The sequence below is a fragment of the Strigops habroptila genome, chromosome 12 (assembly GCF_004027225.2).
Source record: "Strigops habroptila isolate Jane chromosome 12, bStrHab1.2.pri, whole genome shotgun sequence".
NCBI classification, from domain to species: Eukaryota; Metazoa; Chordata; class Aves; order Psittaciformes; family Psittacidae; genus Strigops; species Strigops habroptila.
Window position 1 is genome coordinate 12,810,458 of NC_044288.2, and position 20,630 is coordinate 12,831,087.

The 20,630-nt window shown below is 39.1% G+C and overlaps 1 protein-coding gene across 4 annotated transcripts in view; it reads right to left on the reverse strand.

Moving 5' to 3' along the window:
- Positions 1-20,630, reverse strand: part of RNF130 (ring finger protein 130) — a 56,401-nt gene that overhangs the window by 23,398 nt on the left and 12,373 nt on the right. For all 4 annotated transcript variants that reach the window (XM_030505139.1, XM_030505138.1, XM_030505137.1 and 1 more), the window contains exons 3-5: positions 8,248-8,498; positions 5,111-5,182; positions 3,178-3,260 (exon numbers count right to left, since the gene is read on the reverse strand). In XM_030505139.1, coding sequence (XP_030360999.1) covers positions 3,178-3,260; positions 5,111-5,182; positions 8,248-8,498 — 406 coding nt within the window. The remainder of the gene's footprint in view (positions 1-3,177; positions 3,261-5,110; positions 5,183-8,247; positions 8,499-20,630) is intronic.

Genomic DNA, 20,630 nt, shown 5'->3' on the forward strand with positions numbered 1-20,630 from the left:
CACCCAGTACCTGTTCATCAAGTAGACACAGACTCCACAGATGGTGGAGTAAAACTATCCGAATAAAGAAAATTGTCCATGAGGTTTGTCTTTTGCTAGAATCCCTCTGACATTTGCTTACTCATTTTTAACTTACATAATGGTATTCACAAAAGACAGAGCTGTTCCTCAGGCTTCTAAGCCTAAGACAGATGGTGGCCTTATCTCTCTGTGCACTAAAAGCTATAGGTATATCCACAGGCTGCTCTTGCTGAACAGATTTGCTGAAGCACGAAATGAATGATAGAAGTTCAAGTGCATTGTCTGCAATCATTTTCACTTTATTTTTAAGTTGGCTGCAATTTCCCACCTGCCACAAAACTTCACATCACAAACATGTTGTTTCACTATAGAATTTTAGGTGCAAGTGGCTTAGCTGCTGGTAGGTTTTGCCTGCTGTGTCCCTGCCCAGACCAGCCTCCTCTCTGCTGAGGCACTGAGTGACAGACCACACTTAACTGCAGAGAACAGTTGTGGTACCAAAGGGAAATGCTACTTTTAAATTGATGAAAGCAGCAAGGATGTCATATGTCAGTGACTCCTACTGTGTAATGATTATAGCTTCCTCAGCAGGCACAGTAAGAAAAACTTCAAGCCTTTCATTTGCTTCCTCCTGGACAAGCCATTTTCTCCATAGTTTTCTTGAAATTTCTCATTTGGCTTGAGACTCTCTTCTGATTTATTTTTTTTCTTCTCCCTTTTAAACTACCTTTGCATGTTGCACTAAAAAGAGAGGTCGAAGTATCAGGAAGTAGAAAGGGATTATATTTCCAAAACAAGATTTGGAGAGAAGTATCTCAGATGCTGAAGACTGAAAAGTCTTAAATGCAATCTGAAATGTACTGGGCTCATCTCTGCAGGTACTGGTTGGCTCTTCTTTTACAAATATAAGAATGTCTTGAGGAGCGTATCCATGTCAGTGTTTCTGCTTAGCCAAGATGGTTTTGCACTCAACTCAAACCTGAGCTGCAGCAGATGAAAAGTAAGATTTAAAAAAAGAGAAGTAGAAAGTGAACATAAAAGTTGTCATATGGCCTTCGGCAGGAATGGAAACTGAGCCCCCGCTGACCTTATATTCTTGTGAAAAACGGAACAGAAAAGGATCTACACAAGAGCCTTGATATCTCCTTTTTATGGGAGACTGCACTGGGGGAGGTTGTGCTGAGATAGCAGCCAGATGCACCTTCTTCCAGCTCCCTGAAGCATCTGTAACTATCCCTGAGAGCAGGGAGCTTCCTCTCTGCAGGACTGTGCCTCAAAGTTGTCTGAAGCAAATTGACTTTTTTAAAATTTAAATAAATAAAAAAATCAAATAAAATAAAAATCAATGATCATCTTGGCTAAATGATCTACATCACATCTGCTGATACCAGCAACAGAGCCATTGCTTGGACAGTGGCAGTTGTTTAAGGAAGCTGACTTTTAGTCCCAGCTCTGCCTTGTGCTTAGTGGGAGAAGATGCTTTCCTATCAGATGAAGACTCATTCTCTCTTTGTTGGCAAGGACATCCCTCTGAGCTCTGTTCAGTATCGAGAGAAAGGCACAGTGAGAGGGATTTGTGAGCCTCCATTCCACATCCTTGAGCCTCACAAAACCACCCTGAATTACACAAGTAAAGCTTTTTTAAGAGGCAGTTTAAACCATCATCTTAGTGGTCCAACACTGGTGTGCAGTTTACAGAAGTTCCTCCCCTAACTTTCAAGTAATCTTCTATGTAACAAACCAAAGACGAGGCCTCAATTCACAGATGCAAGATGTACTTGAGATTACAATACAGGACATAACTGGAATCTTTAGTTAACACTTGGGAGTACATTTTTTTAGGGCAAGACGACATCATCTTTGAGTAAAAATGATAGAAATGTGAAAGAGAAATGCACAGACATCTGCATGACCAAATCTTTATCTAAGACCAAGCTCTTCTAATCCCAAATATTTTAATGGGAGTTCCTAAACAAACATTTGTACAGTATATTAACTAAACAACAACAGTGGGAATCTAAAACAGGTCATTGTTTTCCACAGTCTAAGAGGTAAAGAACATAAAGTAAATTCAATTAAAATTCTGGCTTCACAAGTAGAATGCACACATTTTCATCAATAAGATATAATACTGTTTTCCCTTTATGATGATAGAAATTCATCATGCATTAGAAGAAAAATATTCCAGCTATTCAGAGCAGCCTGCAGGAGGACTTAGACGACCAATAATGAGCTCTTATGTGCTACTGCTGCACGACTGAGGATCGAGTCCAACACCATGACATTGTTGCTTCTAGAGTATCATGCAGAACACTATATACTAAGCACGGGCCAAATTACTGGATCTTGGCTGCATATATATACCATAAGGTGCTTTTTGTGTCTGGAGATAAGAAGAAATCTTTGCATTGCAGAATACAAGGGAAAGATGTCCTTGCTAATCTTAAGGCTACCAAAATGTACCAATCCATCAAAACCAATCACACATGGAAAAGTACTTATAAGCATCTCTCAAAGAGCAAATATCCTGAAACAACTCAAGAATGGAAGTGGAATGTAAACAAAATGAAAACCTTTAAGTGTCAAGAGAATGGCATAAAAGGAGGAAGTTGTTACATTTTGAGCACCAATGCAGCAAGTACAAATCTTCAGGCACTAGTGAAGAACAGATTGCACCAGAGAGATCAAAGACAGATGACAGCACATTGGCTGACTGATGTCAGAGGAGGTATGAAGGTTGGAAAGACTGCATTTCTGTTTCCTATACTGCTTCAGAAACCTGCAGCCAGTGTTGCATGTGTACTGTGCAGAATGCTGCAGCTGTACCTGGTTCATTATACTTCAGGTTTTTGTGTCTGCCTGGTCCTTAAATCTGCACCACTCCCCCACCTCCCCCTTACAATCTTAATAGTTCCATTGCTGATATGCCCAAAATGCCCATCTTCAAGATCAGAATCTTTTGTTTAATCTCTACTGTCATAACAGTGCCAAATTAACACCTTCATACCTTCTGCTATCATAGTCTAAATTAAAGTGGCTGTTATTAGGACCGAAAACTTCTAACAGTTTTGTCTGTAAATCATAATACACGTTACATGAAATCAAGCAAAGGAGCACAAAGAGTAGTTTCCAAACAAAGCAACTTTACTAGCTTACTTGCATGGTAAAATGCGAACAACATCATTCTGCTTGTAACTCTCAATGCAGACAGCACAATGATCAAAGTCTGGGTCTGTTTCCTAAAATGAATAGAATGAAATTTCAAGTCAAGAGTTGAGGCTATGACAAATGTAAAAGTAATCGTGACTAGTATATGAACTACATTGTGCCAAGTGGCTGTTACTATGAAGATACAAAAGAATGACTGGGTTATTACATTCCAACATGACTTGAGAAAGAAAACTCTCATACATTCAAAACTCTCCCCTCATGCAGAGCTGGTAAATGATCATTTGAAACATAAGCTGAGGCCTAAGGTGATTCTAATACTAAGCTGAATCACTATAAAATATAGTGGTGATTTTTCTAGAGGCTTTACTTCAGCTTGGAGCTAAAACTTCTATTTTACTCAGTTTGTTCTGTTTTTTCCCAGGCCAAGAATCCCGGAATTCTCTTTTATAGCCAGAACCAGCACACTTGACTTATTTCAGAGTAGTCCCATATTTTTGTCTGCTGCTTACTTACAGAATTATCATAATCATTATCCAGACATGCAGATGAGGATCACTGACTGTCTCCTCTCTTTCCTGATTTCCAGAAGTTATGGTTTTATTATTATTATTATAAACATCAGAATTTAAAAGTGTCTAATGACAAAAGGCTGATTTTATTTGGATGTAGGTACGGCATCAGCAATATATATTTAAAATGTTTGGGTCTGTGACATCAAACAGACTGTGCCATCTCCTAGTTCAAGTTCATTATTCTTTTTTTGTTCTTTTTGATGCCAGCAATCTATGAGGAAGACACCAGACAAGAACCTCAGCAAAACAGCCCCTCCCTGGCCAGCACCAGTCAGTGCTGCATGCAGAGAATCCCGATGGACTGCTCTGATGAAGGACAGGTTTTCTCTTACCCTCTGTTCACCTGCGTGTGCACCTCATGCTGCCTGTACTGCAACCTGCTCGTCACCTGCCAGTTTTGAATTTATGCTGTCAAATGACAGCATCTTTAATTTGGAAAAGTTCCCCTTATCTATATGTACTCCCATACGCACAGAAAAGGTTTAGTGCAGTGGGCTGGCTTGAAATAAAACTACATAGGGAGGGAAAAAGAGCAAAGATTTTTTCTGCCTTCTCTCTGGAAGCAAATTTTTCCATCACTTCCTGATAAAGATAAAAAGATTTTTATCTTTATCAACACTATTGCTGATAGTGCTGATAAAGATAAAACCGAATCACACTGAAAAGGTCCAAGGAAATAGTTTTCTCTTAAAAATCAAATCTTAGCCAGAATTCCCTTGCCTTTTGCAAATTAAAGAGCAAAAATTAAGCAAGATTAAGTGACTCCTTTCCTTTAAGGATCAAAGACAAAGCAGTAATGCTCCTAAAAGTGAAAAAAGTTTAGGACTTACCATATATTTGAGTTTGTATACTGGCAAGAAATACTCTTGAACTAACATTTACTGTCTTTAATGAAATACCTGTTTATACTCCCCCTCCGATTACTAGATATTCATATTTTACATAAGAGATTGTCCTTAATTACCTGTCTTTTAAACTTATTTTTACTTCACACAACTTGCATATGGAATGATTCTAAGCTTACAGAATTCCACGTAAATAATGCTAACCCTCTGTACTCCTACCAGCAAAACCCCCAGCCAGCCAGCACACAAAACCACTGTCACAGTTGCCAGATGGAGTGCAAGTAGTATTTAAGCAAGAAAAACGTCTTTGAAATGTACAGACTTACAGCATACATTGAGACTAAGAGTTATACAAAATATTCTACCACAGGACAAAGTAAGCCTCCAACAAGGAAGGCATGGTCATAAATCAGCAGCAGAAAGGAAAAACTGGGACTGTTTCCCCCAGTAAAAATTGAACATGATGCTCAAATTTACCATGTTGAAATATTATTATTATACCTTATCACCTTTCTTTACTGTCCTGGTTGTCAATTTACCGATGGCTTTCTTGGCAGCATCTCCAAGACGACGCTAGTGAAGTGACAAATAAAAGAACACAAATTAACCCTGATAAACAAGCTTCATTATTGTCCTTTAGAATGACTTATTTGGGCCCCATACTAACATTGCAATACATTCTATGGCAGTAGGCCAACACATAAGACAAACACACACACACAAAAGGACACAGATATGCCAGGAAGAAAAAACACCCCAACAACTGAGCCCACAAATGCACTCAATAAGCTTGAGCATAAACCTCATGGACCATATAAACGTCCACAAAAGTGATCCAACATGTGTGTGACAAAACTGATCAAACCCAGCCCACAGGATAAAAGCTGAAGCAACATGCCTTCCTGATGATTTCCGTTATAGTCTACTCACACTGGGTCTTATTCAGGATGCTGTACGTAATATACCCCTGGTTCTCTTCTTAAGCTTGAATTATTACTAATCCCCCCCCCCCCCCCGAGCAGGCCAATTTTATTCTGAGACAAGAGATGCTCTCAGTGTAACCTAGTTTCTCTCTTGCTATTACTTGAAACCACCAGGATCTCACAAAGGAAAAAAATATGGGTCACGAAACCTAAATAAGCCAATACAGACTTAAATAAAGCTGAAATGAATACTGGTTTGAAAATGAACCTCAATCTGAATGCAGAGGCCAAGCTCTTTTTTGTTGTTTATGCTGTTTTTATGACCACCATTGGTGGATGGAAGGAACCATTTCTGCAGTTCAAGTGCTCATTCCTACTGCAATGCCCAGTTCCCAACCAAGGAAGAATGGCTGCTTGCCAGCTGCTCCATGAGATCCCAGAGACAGGGCACTGAGTGGAACAAAGCTCATGGCTTCTTGTTTCCTTGTTTCAGGAACCTGAGACATCACATTTGGTTTACATTGACTGGAAAAAGGGGAGTTTATGCATTTAATCTTTCACCTCCATCACGTAACAAGTACTCTGCTTTTGAAAGAGATGGGTTGTTTCTGTGCACAGAAACTGAAGCTAAGGCAGCTGCTTTTATTTGAGAAACACGTAGACCTCAGAAGTCCAGGACAACCAACTGTGCCACTGTTATTCTAGAATTACAGAAACACTTTTTTTTGTAGCTTCCACAGAAGAACACCTCTTATTTTATGCTTTTTAGAGCATGGATTTGAAAAATCAGATAGTCCCAACTACTGAAGAATACCCATGTAGGAAATGCAGCATCAGAAACAGAAGGGGATGCTCTGGGATGAGGAAGTTATTGCTTCCTGAAGACAGAAATATCTTCCTAACTTTAACATTTGAGAATAGGTCAATTTAAACAAATCTCAATTACATGTCCTGAAACAAGCATATTGACCTAAGTACTCTTCCATTTAAGAGATCCACCTCTTCCATTTTCTAATTTTAACAAATACTTTTTCATGCTAACACTGGAAATGCTCAGGATTTGCTATTTTGATAGAGTAGGGGATAGGCATACAGCATATGCTTGCTTTTAAAACCCAGAACTATCATGATGGAAAAGCCACCACCACATGCAAAAGACTTGCATACGTCTGGCGGACGCGCACAAGAGAAACACCAATGTCTACTTGCACTACCTACAAAACACAGCACGGTTTTGATGTTTTTGATTTTTCTTTTTTAAAGTGTGCCTTGACATAACTTAAAAACAAGATCATCGTCTAAACCTGGTTATTTCATCACTAACAGTACAACCTTCTCTCCATGAAAGCTCTCAAAGCTCTTTAAAAACAAGCTTTAGCTGTCGCCACCTTCTTATTAAAATTTAATGAGCTCAGCTTTTTAAACCACATAAAATTTTCATCAAGTTTCTCCTGACCTTTGTAAAAATCTAAAGAAAGAAAAAAGGTCATAAAAGCCCTTTCCCAATGGAGCAACTGTTTTGAAACACGGACATTTGGAAGAAGCCTAGAACCATGTAGGGGGATAAAGAAGGCCCAATTTAATATTCCACAGACATTCATTGAGTAACAGTTATATTTAAACTTTCACCACCCCAAGGGACCACACTAAGTACTCGTTACAGTGTGGTCATTTAAGAATGACATCCTTAGGAAAATGTACAGGATGCCCATGGGACCTGCAGCATCAGACACTATTTATAGAAGCTAAAAAGGAAATCCTTTGTCACAACTGAGGTTTTAAGTTTGCATTTGTTTTAGGTTTGACAAAACACCAAAGCACCGCCTCACAGTGAGCTCCTGTGTATTAGCCGTACTCTGGGGGAAAGAGGGGTGACACTGGCTAGAGGTCAGCAGCTTTGTAAGCTAGCCTTGACAGAGAGGCACAGGCAAAGAGAGCACAGTGGATTCCTTGAGGCCTACTGACCCTTCCCAGTAAAAGCCAAGTCACACTATGGAGGCAGCGTGCCGTTAAGTCCACACTCGTAAAACATTTACTTCTGACATTTAATCTGTATTTGAATTGATGACTTGATGTAGTCAACATCTCTAAGCATGGCCATACTTAAGTTAGTTCTTAAATTAATTGAAAAAGAATGTAAAAAAGGCATACTGGACTAAATTTTACTTAAAATACATGACCAGGAGAATTGGGCGGTCCATACCAAGTGTAATCTTGAATAAAGCTGAAAATTAACACAGATCACTAATTAACGTTCAGGACAGATTATAGTTTGGAAATACCTTTATACAACTTCTGAATTACCTTAACTACTATCTTTGAGAACATGGACAGAATTAATAACATTAGCTCTGCATTCTCCTACACTATACAAGTTCATTTACTATCCAACTTTCCTGCCCGTTCCCAATGTACATACAGGATGTATTATTGAACCAACATAGAACTGGATCTTCCTCCTAGACTTTTAGTCATCAAAATGCAAATATTTTGCTTCAGTTCTATCCTTTCCTGTCATGCGATAAGATCTTGTACTGGTGCTGCTTGGAATAAGAACACTTTGTTATATAAAAACCCTTGTCCAGCAACATGCCCTGCCTTGGAACAAAGAGGCTATGAACACTAGTTTGATGGACATTATTTGTTCTCTATTGACTACTGTACACAGAAACATCCCCTCCAGAACTCAGAGAAACAAAGGAGGAGTGCCCTTACCTGATTCCGGTCACGTGCACTTGTGTACCTGATCTTCTGGATGAAGTAAAATATTAACCATGCTGAAGAAATTATCATCAAAACAATGAATGATATTGACACAAAGACTAGAGAGCCCCGACTGAAGTTTTTAGGAGGAACACGGGACCCGACTGCTATTGCCATCAGGACAGAGATATTCTTTTCCAAGTAATTCAGGATCTCCTTAACCTTTGATTCTGTAATCATGACAGCGACAATGTCTCCAGTCCCTATAAAAAAAAAAAGGAGAAAACCACATAATTTACATTTAAAAATAACATGGCATATCACACACAAGACTTTCCGAGTGCAAAGCCATTTGACAACTTAGAGATTTCAATCTAAGCCATCTATAGCACATGGAACATGCTACCGGGCACTCAACTCATGGCTTGCCCTTCAAAACCACATTTTCAAATTAGGGCATTAACATTCAAACTATCTGCAGCTCCACACATAGTAACAGATCTCTACCAATGGTTACACAGTACTTCCCACATTATAATTACTGTGTGCAGCCTGAACTAGCTTTCAAAAGTACATTTATTCCAGATTTGAAGCTGTGGATACCTAAATAGGCAACTCACAGCAAAACATTTAGAAAATGAGTTCAATGATATTGCTAGAGTGGTCTCAGCATACACAGTGCTGCGTGCAAGTTGCTCTGGAGAGTTATGCAAGTTCCCCTGTGAGGTTATGTGGCTTTCCTGTGCCACCAAGGTTGCCAAGGATCTCTACATCACGGTTCCAGCACAGAAGCAAAGAAGGCAAATATCTACCTACATCACTTCTGTCTGAAGTGAAAGTAAGTCTGGATGCAAAGTAGAAGAGAAATGAAAAGACGTGGCAGAAATTTGAGTGCTGATTTTATCACCCATACAAAGACACGCTTGGTAAGATCGCAGAGGCTGTCAGCTTCATCAGCTCCATTTTGAACGTGTAGCCCATCTGGTTTTCATAGCGTCTTGCCTCTAGACTACCTCCTGTCCCAAAGGGAAAGTTATTGATACAAGGATAGTAATAGAACCAAACCACAAAACTTGCTGAGAAAGAACAAAATCACCTGTAGAGCAGAGAGAGCATCCAGGTTTGAAAAGCAGAGGCCCCCTAAAAAAAAGAGAATCTTGAACTCAGGGCAATTCTGATCTAAGTTCAAAGAAAGCAAAGTTTATAACAAAAGCAAAGCCAGAAAGAAAAAAAGCCTTGAGTACCATTCTTACTCATCCAGATCTATTTGCTTCCTACACTAAAACCCTGTCCAAGACCTATTTTCAAAATGCTTGCAAAGTCTGCTCATCTGTTTGCTCCATCTGCTTGCTCCAGTTCACATTCCCTCACAGAGGAGCTGTATAATGCAAGCAACTTCAGACCGAGATTTTGGATTTGGAGTGGATTTAAGTTACAGAGAACCTACTGTGACAGTGAAGAGAGAACATGAGGTTCTATCTCAACACAAGGAATTTCTTCAAAGTCTTTTAAGCAAAATCTGATTTTTAAGATGTTATTGTATCCACAAAATGATGTAGAACAACCAAAAGAGCAGCATCTTTGAAACCTAGGGTACAATAAGACGGTGTGACAGACTGAGACAGCTACATGATTTTCAGAAGTGGGGGCTTTAATAGAGTTGTGTAACAGTCTTAAATGTTATCTCATTGCTCTTTCAATTCACCATGCCAAATAGCAACTTTTGCAGTCACTATCCTCAGGTTTCAGAGCAAGTTCCCTAGCACTGGTGGTGTGGATTGTGCTGACAGAACTACTCAGAAGACTCAAAGCTGATAATCTCAGAAATTAAGATTTGCACAGTAATTTATAAAATATTCTACAGCCCCAAAATTGTTTTCCCCAAGAAATTTCAACTTTTCCTTATTTAAAGTTTAAAAGGTAAAGACATTCATGCCTTGTCCTAGTAGCATGCATCTAAGTAGGAAAGAAAACATTCAGTGTTTCCTTCTGAATAAGTATTTTTTGAAACAAGTGTCACTAACTCAAAAGCTTTGTATAAGCAACCAAAACCCAATGCAATTTATGGATACAACTTATTTAATCACTAGTATCCACAGATTCACACAAGGTCCACTGTATTCCAGCTCTCCAGAGACGCTTCAGATCGAGATGTACTGAGTTTGGGTTTATGCAAACTAAGCAAGATATTTAATAGGCAGCAAAGCTCAGAAACAGTAAAAATCCACCACTTTATTTTCAGGCAATCACTCTGACTTCTATTTGTCCGGTTGGGAAGAGAGTCCCTGCCCACACTTGCAGCACTTAATTACAGGACAAGAGCCACCTCCTGCAAGATTCTATATGTAGATGCAGCACATGCTCCTGCAACCCCAAACCCCTGCAGCTCAGGTGGTGAAAGATCAATCCTGAGCAGGTACTTCTTGGTATTTTCCCTAGGTTTCAAGTCTGGTTTTCATATCTAGTTCGGATAGCAAAGCAAGGCAGGGAAGGGTGTGGGGGGACTGTATTCCCCAGGGCACATATTCTGCTGAGCTTACCCAGGAGGTATTTATTTGCACCAAGGAATTATGTCAGTATCAAAATATCAGCCAGAAGCACTCCGTGTAGCATTCTGACATGACTACAGCTATCTGCAAAGCAAAGTTGACTAATATCTTCCCATACTAGTCCAGTTCTGCCTGAATCAAAAGCTGAAGCCTTTACCTATTCCCTGCTGCCCAGGAAATGTGACAAAGCTGACAATCTGTCACGCGTTTTATATAAAGCCCAGCACAAAGGGAACCACTGGCATGGCTGCAAAGTGATTTGCATTCCAAATGACTCAACTGGGAACAGGCAAAGTGCTACTGCTGCTTCTGACCCTGCGAGAGCCAAGGAGAACTGCAGAAAAGAAAAATAAATGGTGCCTGTTTAACATACTGAAGCTCAGTGAAAACTGGGACTTGGTTCATCCGTATTTTTGTCAGGGGCATCACCCTAAATAATTTTAGCAAGAGCTCCCTTTCTGAGAACAATTGGGGGCAGGAAGAGACACCAACTCATTTATTTTAAGCACCTTGAAACCTTGCATTTCTGAAACTTCAGCAGAAAAAAAAGTCCCTCAGGTGAACATAGAAAGATTTAACAGTGTTTGCAAAAGTTAGACTATGGTCTTACTACATCATCTTATGAAAAGCAACACTTCTCCTCAGCCAAGAACACAGTGTCCAGAGAGAATAAGCTGGAATGCTAGCTAAAGCCAATGAACTACATGCTCAACCATAGATGACGAGCTAAGACAGAGGGTAGGCCTAAGATAAATATTGACGCCTGTAAATATAAATCATTTAATTGCTATCATCCAAGCCCAGACAGCTCTTTCTAGCGTGCAATTTTACCATGTGCATATTTAATGAGGGTAGATATACAACTCTATGTATGAAAAGGAATGAAGTTGCAATGAACTATTAAATCTGTGTAATAATACTTTGGGAGAGGAGAAGAGAGGATTTAAAAGCTAAGACACTAAACCCAAGAAGATGGGAAAAATATCAACATCCAGAAGTTTCCTGCAGAGCTCTTAAGGAAACTGCTTTGCTCTCTCAGTAGCTTATCCATATCTCCTAGTAATTCTAACACAGCACATTTAGAAACTCAATAGAAAGTAATCTCAAAGAAAAATTACTAGTCTCATCACAAGCAAATAATTGTTTTATTTCGTGTTTGTTTTGTTGATTCTTAACTACCAAATGTTTGCCTGAAGCTCAAAATAAGGGCAACTATGGCCAGGATACCAAGCTAAAATTCAAAGGGCAGACTTCAGGTACCTTCCATCCATCTACTGTCCCTTAGAGGATGCAGGGAACGGCAGCCTGGCAAAATGCAACCACCAAACAGCTGATTTTTTTATTCCTGGGCTTGTGAACAGCCCAAGCAGCTGTTTCGTCAATGCTATGGGGCAAGGGCAGGTGAGACACTTCCTCCTGGGCATATGAGCAACCTGGCACCAAACTGCTGCTACTGCTGCAATGCTTCAAGCACCTCCACACAGACGGGGAGGGCAAAATCTTAGATCCCATCCCATGCATGGCAAATATTGGAGCACCTGTAAGAGGCACTGAACTATTCTGATTTGATGTAACAAGGTGTGCAGAGAAGTGAGAATTAAGTCAGGTTAATAACAAAGGTTAAGACTTTTCTGATGGCTGATGTTCTCAGCTGAAGTCCTTGTAATTTTCTAAGTCTTTGATAGTGCTGCTGATGCTGCAGGCACAGCATGAAGCAGACAGGCTGCACTCACCTCATGCCTGCACAAGAATATTGTTCTCTTTTTAAAGAGCAGGCAATAATTAATTGTAACTGAATGCTTCTATGACTTCAGTTCTTTAAAAGCTAAACTTAACACATTTATCTGAATAATTCTGCTGGTGGATATTTCTGAGTACTTCCTTTGAAAAAAGCAAACAAAATCCTACCTTCCTGATAAAGAAAGAATGGTGCAGAGAGTCATTTGCAGGCTGGATTCAGGGCATGATTCAGACATCGAAATGCCACCACCTACCTGACTGCAACAACTAGATCATCATAACGATAACTGGAAATAAAACTGCCCATCTTCACATACCAGACTTCCCTATCTTATTAAAATCCTGTAACTGTATGCTAAGCACTTCTGAACACATATCAGAAATCAAAATACAGCAACACACACTATTCAGCACGCAGGAAAGGGATCAGTCCTATTACTGCGAGTGACTGATTTCTTGGAATAACATTAAGTAACAGTGAAACCACTCCAACAGCATTTGGGAGCCCACAAAACGTCAACAAAAGAAAATGGAAAAGAACTATGGTTATATATGAAGTTTTGAAAGACAGATTGCAAATTCTGTGAAAACACCAGAGGATATCTGAGCTACAAGGGGGCAGAGGCAGGAGCGAGAATTACCTCTACGAGGTAAGGGATTTAGCCACAGAGGATATGATCCATGGAACCCGTGAGGTGAGGGAAAGGGAAAAGACATACTGAGCTATATGCAAAGCTGCACTGCTAGAAAAGGTGAGCCTGGGGAGCATCACTTTTAAGTTCAAGTTCAATAAGTACTCAACAACATAGGGGAAAAATATACAAATTATTCTTCATGACCAATTTCTGGTTTGTATCAAACTAAAATATATCTGAGTAAGTCTTGCATTCTAAAACAGGCTTTTGGAAAAGCAGACACCAAGAGGAAGAGCCTTGGCATGTCTTCAGAGCAATTAAAACAGGTCTAGCTGCACACATTTTGATTTTGATCCAATCAGAAAGTAAACAAAAGCACATCCAAGCTGTCAACACACAAGTGCAATCTCAGGAGCAAAATATGTTGTTTGAGATGTCCCAAATCTAATACTTCTGAAAACAGAAAACACCCATAATGTCAGTTATTTAGTTCTGAACAAGGCAACAATTTAATGCCAAGAATATACATCAATTTTAAAACTAGACTGGATATAATTTTAAAACATTTGTCTTCTTGTTGCCTTTATACTGAAAACGATGAATTATCCTCTGTATGTAAACATTTAACTTTAGGATGCCCATTTCCTGTAGTGTCAGACACTGGAACAGATCTTAGAACACTACAATGAGAAAAATTGTGAAGGACAACACTATATGAAATGGTTACATAAAAGTCAGACAGGATGATGCAGTTAAATACAACCAGTTGAACAAGTAAGTATCCCAAAACGTTAAGCAAGTATTCACAGAAATCACAAGTCTCTTTGCTACACAAACCTATGCAAAACAATCTAAGGAAAAAAAAAAAAAAAGGCAAGCTTCCGAGGTTAAAACTTGAATTTGGGCTGTCTACTTCAGAGGACACAGAAGTAGATATTCCAAGTTCAGTGAGTAATAGGCTTCTATGAATTGCAATCAAAATACAGTCAATTTAGAGGTAGCGTCTGAAGAACACTCAAAACTCTTCTCTGATTGCAGCAAAGAGCTTCAACAGATTTTACCTTGCCAGGCTAAGAAAGGACACTGCCCTACACCCTCTAAATATGATTACATACATTTCAGGATTTTGCAATGTACCACGCATTGCTGTAATGCTCATAAACATGTGATGGATGTCCACAAAGTTCTGCTCCTTTAAGAAAAACAAGCATAGGATGGAGGCATATGATTAGAAAACCAGAAACAGCAAGAGTAGCTTTCCAAAGATGGGTGTGACAGCTAACTTCAAAACAAATATTGAAGCCTAATCAGATTCTTGTTGTGCTAGCCTGTACCACTTAAATTAAGTCCATAGGTGATAAATAGTCTCAGAAGCAGTAATGATCTTTCTAATGCCCCTTCATTAAACAAGAAACAACGCCTCGCTGTCATGTTCTTGCAATATATTTGATCAGCTTTATAAGCTACCATGAGTAAGAGTTCCTAAAAGGAGAGCTAAAGAACAAAATCGGGTGAGGAAACTGTTGGGCTGTATTTAGATTACAATTGCTAACACATTATTTCATAACCCAATTGCTCCATTCTGACACTCAGGGAGACGTTTATTAAGAAGAAATCTGCATAAGATCAAAACAGGTAGTCACAGCTAAATCCTGCTTTATTCACAAGTCCAAATCACACCGATACACATGAGATGGTGGAGCTATGCCCCTGGATTTCCTCAAGCCTAACAAGGTCCAGCTGCCTCTGCTACACCCAGCACACCCCACTCAAGAAAACCAACACAGTCTCTCAAAGATACAATCATAGCTTATGACAATATAATATTAGTATGTAGAACAGAGGTGTTGGACTTCAGAGCTACTGCAGATAATTTCCTTTCATCAGTCTCACCCAGACAGCTCCTTGTCTTCTACTTTAAGTCATACTACACTAAGTGCTGTTAGGAAAATTAAGATCCTTCTATTAAGCTACAAGATGCACCCACCTCTTCTCTAAGCTGCTCCTGATGGGCACCATGAAGACAGATTCATGGCTGGGCTGAGAAGGAGGGAGCACTCAAAAGGAAAATTTACATTCTGGAACCAGAACTGCAGCAGAGTTCACTTAAAATGGTAAGGACAATGGATTTGGGTTTTGCCATGTCCCCCTCCTTCGCTTTTGACTGCCTTAGTCATTCCACTTGTATCACATATTCCCTTTCTGTAGAAGGACTTTTATCTTCTGGGAAATACATTCATATGTATTTTTAATACATGTGACCTTTCGGGTTCTTTACTCTAGGGAAAACCAAGCCTAGATAAGGGAGAAGCAGACAGATGTTACAATGATTTTAGAGACATTTCACACACCATTTTTAGCAATGCTTCTTTGCATCTACTTACACTTCAATTTTTTTGAAAAGGAAATGAACATTCCACTTAACTAATGATGGAAGAATAAAAGCAACCCACAAACTCAGTACAAAGGAATTTATCATTTTATCATCTCTGTCCACAATCCATGCACAGTTTTTTCTTTCGTTCATACAGTTTCACAAGCATTTAACTATGTATTATGGTGAGTAAACTGCATTTGCAGTCCTATTTAATGACTACTTTTACTGTTAAGGTATCAGTATGCTAACAGAGTAGGCCAAATTTTATATTCAAACCTTGAACAAATGCAAATTAGTAAAGAGCAGAAGAATCACATTAAGTTTTGACTAGGGAAATGGTATAATCCTAACACATGACACACTACTGAAAAATGTTCCTCATGTCACAGTTTCACACATTTCCAAAATGTCTTTATCTTCGAGATATTTCTGCTTATTTGAAAACCACCTTTCTTCACATATACTTCTCAACAGTGTACAAAAGCTGTTACCTTAGATCTGCATTAACACCTAATCACTGGTTACACTGTCACATTCTTGATTGATCAATAATATTAATCTAATATAGACACTATTGGTCCATTCATCAATTTAAGACACAGTTGGAGTTTGATACTAAAAGTCTCCATAATCTTGCATTCTGTAGTGTGAACAAGTGCTAGTAGGTGGCTTCCATTTTGCTATTTCTGGATAGCAGTTCGTGTTCTCACTAATGGAAGTTGCAGCTAAAAAACCCTGCTATTTCTAAGAAGGGTAATCTGTCATGCTCCTGGTATTTTCTTCTATCTACAGACAACTTCCATACAGATCCATCAATCTGGAAAATCATTCCAAACAAATTCAGTGAAGCACGAAAGAGAAATGGCAAGAGAGCCTTACCCAAGGACACTACAAAATATTTTTAGAGCTTCATAAATAGCATATTCATAGATGAATATCATAAATTTGATTCCACCAAATCTATATAGTTTAGGAATTACTCAGCTGGTGGAGCTCAGACTTTGGATAAAAAAAAAGAATGTAATTACTTACAGTCACTAACAGTCCCGTGGGCCTTTTCACAGTCACAGAACTAATTACCCTTTCAGCTGGCTAAGGAAAAATCAGCCTAGCTGTTATTTCAGTTGTGGATGAGGCATGTACCACGCAGAAACACTGGGAAGAAGTTCTGCAAGGCACTGAGGTTGTGTTAGCTTTGTAAAGGGGTTTCCCTGGCTTCTCCTGAAGAGACAAGTGCTTCCTTATGGTCCAGAATCTGTGCTTCAAACACGCTCCTCTCCACATCTTGTGAAGTGTCAGACACCTCCATCTACTGTGTGACAGATTTTCCTGATGGATACACCTCCAAGAAACGCAGTTGGGAAACAGGATAAACTATAATGCTGTTGACACTTGTTCCCCGTATTTTCAATTAGCAAATATAACCAATATAAAGTGATCAAAGATACATAAACTATGGTTAGACTATTGATTGTTTTGCCTTTTTTCAAGCTTCAACTTTAATGACTCATCTCTCCTTCCTTTTCACTAGCATGCCAGAGTAAATTAATAGATATTGTAACAACAGTATTGTAATATACAATAAAATTGGCTTCGAGCTGTGGATTAAAAGTAGATGACAGTAATCCAAGGAAAGTTTTGCAGTGGATTTGGCACAGAGCAGAAATATTCATCAGCACACATTTGTGCAAAATAATCTGCAATGCCACAGCTTTCACGCACCAGTTCAGATTAGATTTACATAAAGAGACATTTGTGAGGAAAAGGCAAGCGGCAGAGGAAGAGGTTGGCTGTATGCAGTGAGAGTGCTACAAGAAAGTGGCATTTCAACTGCTGGTATCTGCAGTCCACCCACTCCGAATTAGGGCAAGAACATGGAATAGCCATTAGATGGCAATAACTCCAAATTCCTTCCTGTCCCTCCTGCCTCTGACCCAGTGACCTAAAATAATCCACATAAAATACATTCAGTTTTATCACAGTTCAAAGCTTGTAGAGACCTTGCTTCCTGTGCTAGTGTGCTTTTTAAGTGAATACAGGGCCATGAGAAATCCTCCCCCTGAGAGGAAGCTGTTTCTGAGAGCTAGTGCTGGGCAGCTCTCCCACAGTACCACAGCAGAATGTCACTTCTGCGCACATCAAGAAACAAACACCTTCATGAAAAAACGAAGGTGTCATTTCTTTACAAGTGCAATGGAGAGCAACACTGATGAGATGCCTGCGGCTTGTTCAGAAGACTTTAAAAGATTTGCCTGTATCAGGTAAATCCTCTGAAAAAGGTATTATATTAGAAGTTGTTTAAATACTTCAAGAAATTTCTTCAGTACTGATGAACAGTACTTGTTGGAATCCAGCAACTTCATTTTGACACTCTCTTCTATATTTCTCTTTTCCTATCTATATTTGTTCCATAAATTCTGAATATGAAATTTTAACTTTAGAGGCTTCTTTGGCTTATATTATTTTCTATAAATCTAAATAAAAGTCTAGATTTGCATAGAGAAGTTCAATAGCAAATTTCACTATTCTGTACTTGACAGGATTGCCTCCACCAGACACATTACCTGCATTTCCTTCCTCTTCCCATAATTGTTTATAAAGGAGACAGCTACTACATATTTTCTCTACCACACGGGCTCTTTTTTACATTAGACAATATTTGTTCTGCTTTAACAGAAGTAGCAAGCAAAACCACTCATAAAATTGCCTTCCTGCCAGTGATATCATAGTCTAACATAACCTATACTGGGAAAGATGTCCTTCGCTTAGGCTGACAGAGGACATCTACGAGAATGCGTGAAATAAACTCATTTTACATACACCCAGTAATACATACAAGGATATACACAGAGAAGAGAATGTTGCAAATAATAACAACAGATTTTTGTTGTTGTTTTTAAAGCTCATCAACTCCTTAAGATCAATACCTTTAAAACTCAACTTGAAGTTGAAGGGGCAGAGACTTATTGGACTCTCGCACAAGAAAAGGTAAATTCTGGTATTAGCAACAGAAACTGTTCATATGACATGGTGATGATAAACTGATTCAAGAGCAACATTTCTTATCTAGCCACCAGATGGAATTTATATTCTGCTAAATAATATGTTGAGCACGAACAAATTTCCGTAAGATTAAAATTTTCAAATGTGTGTTCAAGCATAAAATAACTTGGATAAAATGCTAATCCCATAGGTGAGAAGTGCTTACTGAGCTCTTCTCTTAGGGAATCACCTCTCTGCAGGTGGGCAACACACAAATCTATATAATATTTTGCTTATTTTTAGCACAAACATTGCCTAAGCAGGTGACTGGAATTCATGCAAATACTGAAGTAGGAAAGTGTGCAGTTCAGAGTGTGCATTTCCAGCAGTTGCCACTTTCCTTTCTGCTTCACCAGGCAGAAAGAATATTCCTAAGACTTGGTACACAGCAGTACAAAAATGACATTACAGTGATATAAAAAGACACAAGGTCTATTTTCACCTGTCTATGGAAAGAAAATGTAGAGCCATGAACCTGGTCATCATAATACAGTTGCAGAATTGTCTTGTGAAGAATGCATTTTTAAAAGACAAAGATGAATGCTGCACAGCACTAGACATCTTATGGAAGCAAGACCAGCTTGGTGGCTCACCTTCATTTTCACTTTGTATCAACCCTATTTAACACATTCAACTCAATCAGCAGTAAAACACATCAGATACACAGCGTCAACTCCTCCCAACTTTTAGGGAAAATCCTGAAGAGGAGATGTAGCACACCAGAATATCCAAGTAGCAGATGATGTGGTCTTCACCACCTAAACAGCATACAAGCAGTGATACAGTTGAAACTACAGATAAAGGAAGACCAGACAGTGCTTTGAACATATGTAAGACTGCTTTACACACAACATTTGTTTGCATAGGCTCATCCCATAAGCACAGGTTCATCAATATATATTCCACTTGGAATAATTCTGAGGGGAATGTGGAATTCCAAACCCTCCCTGTACTGAGGCTAACACCAAAGAAGGACAAATCTACACCTCAGTTACACACACTTGCAGTTCCTACATCAAGCAAAGAGGAAGTTATTTATAGGAAGCTCTGCAAAGCACAGATTGCTGAGGAGATCCCTCACACGACCATAATGCAATCAAAACAAAAACTGTGGAGTGACGTTCCTCTTCATTACAGTGTGGTGCTAAGGTGGTACTTCAGTTCTAGATAATTACTTTTAGTCTGTCACACAGTTTGAACACTTCAAATCAAATATTAATTTTGAGAGAGTGCCTACAGCCCAAATCAGTGATAGAATATACCTGGGACTAAGTACTTGCAGCTAAACATCAGTATCCCAAATACTCAGAGATACAATATACATCATCTCTACTAATCACATTTTTTTAAAGCTTGCCATGAGTAAGTATTTTGAAGTCAACATGCTGCAGACAGTATTGGCTTTTCTCCAATTGTATTGAAAGTATTGAAACAGTTGCCTGGCTGGCTTACAAGGCATCATTTTATCCACAGCAGCTCTCACGTTTTATAACTTGAGACATTATTTCAACCTACCAGAACCACTGTACCTATTGATAGTTTCAAAGGCAACACACCAGTCATCAGAGCTGAAACACTGAGTGAACTAGGATTTCCTAGTAAGAGACAGACACCATCCCACTGCTATGAAAGCACCTGCCAAATCTAACAGCCTTACAAGAAAGAAGGTATTGAAGTTATAATTAAACGCTTTATATAATTTAACATGTAACAGGGCAAACAATGCTAGAGCTGTAGTGTTATTAGTAGCCTTTTTTTCCTGTCATAGTAAGGTATTCCAGGCCACAGGAGAAGTCACAGATCATTGCTAAGCAGACACTGCAGACCTTACAATCACACAGGAATTTGTTTCAAAGAGAGCCCAGAGCTGAAGGTTTAGGAGGGTGTTACCTCAGAGAGAGAAGTGGCAAAAACCACAAGGTGGTGGTGGTAAAAAGTGTTGCACTAGAGTATGGGACTTTTTGCCTGCAGATTACTTGTAAAAATGCCCTAGGAAGGTACCCAAGATAAAACTGGACTGCCAACAGCCTTTGAATTGCTAAACAGAGGTCA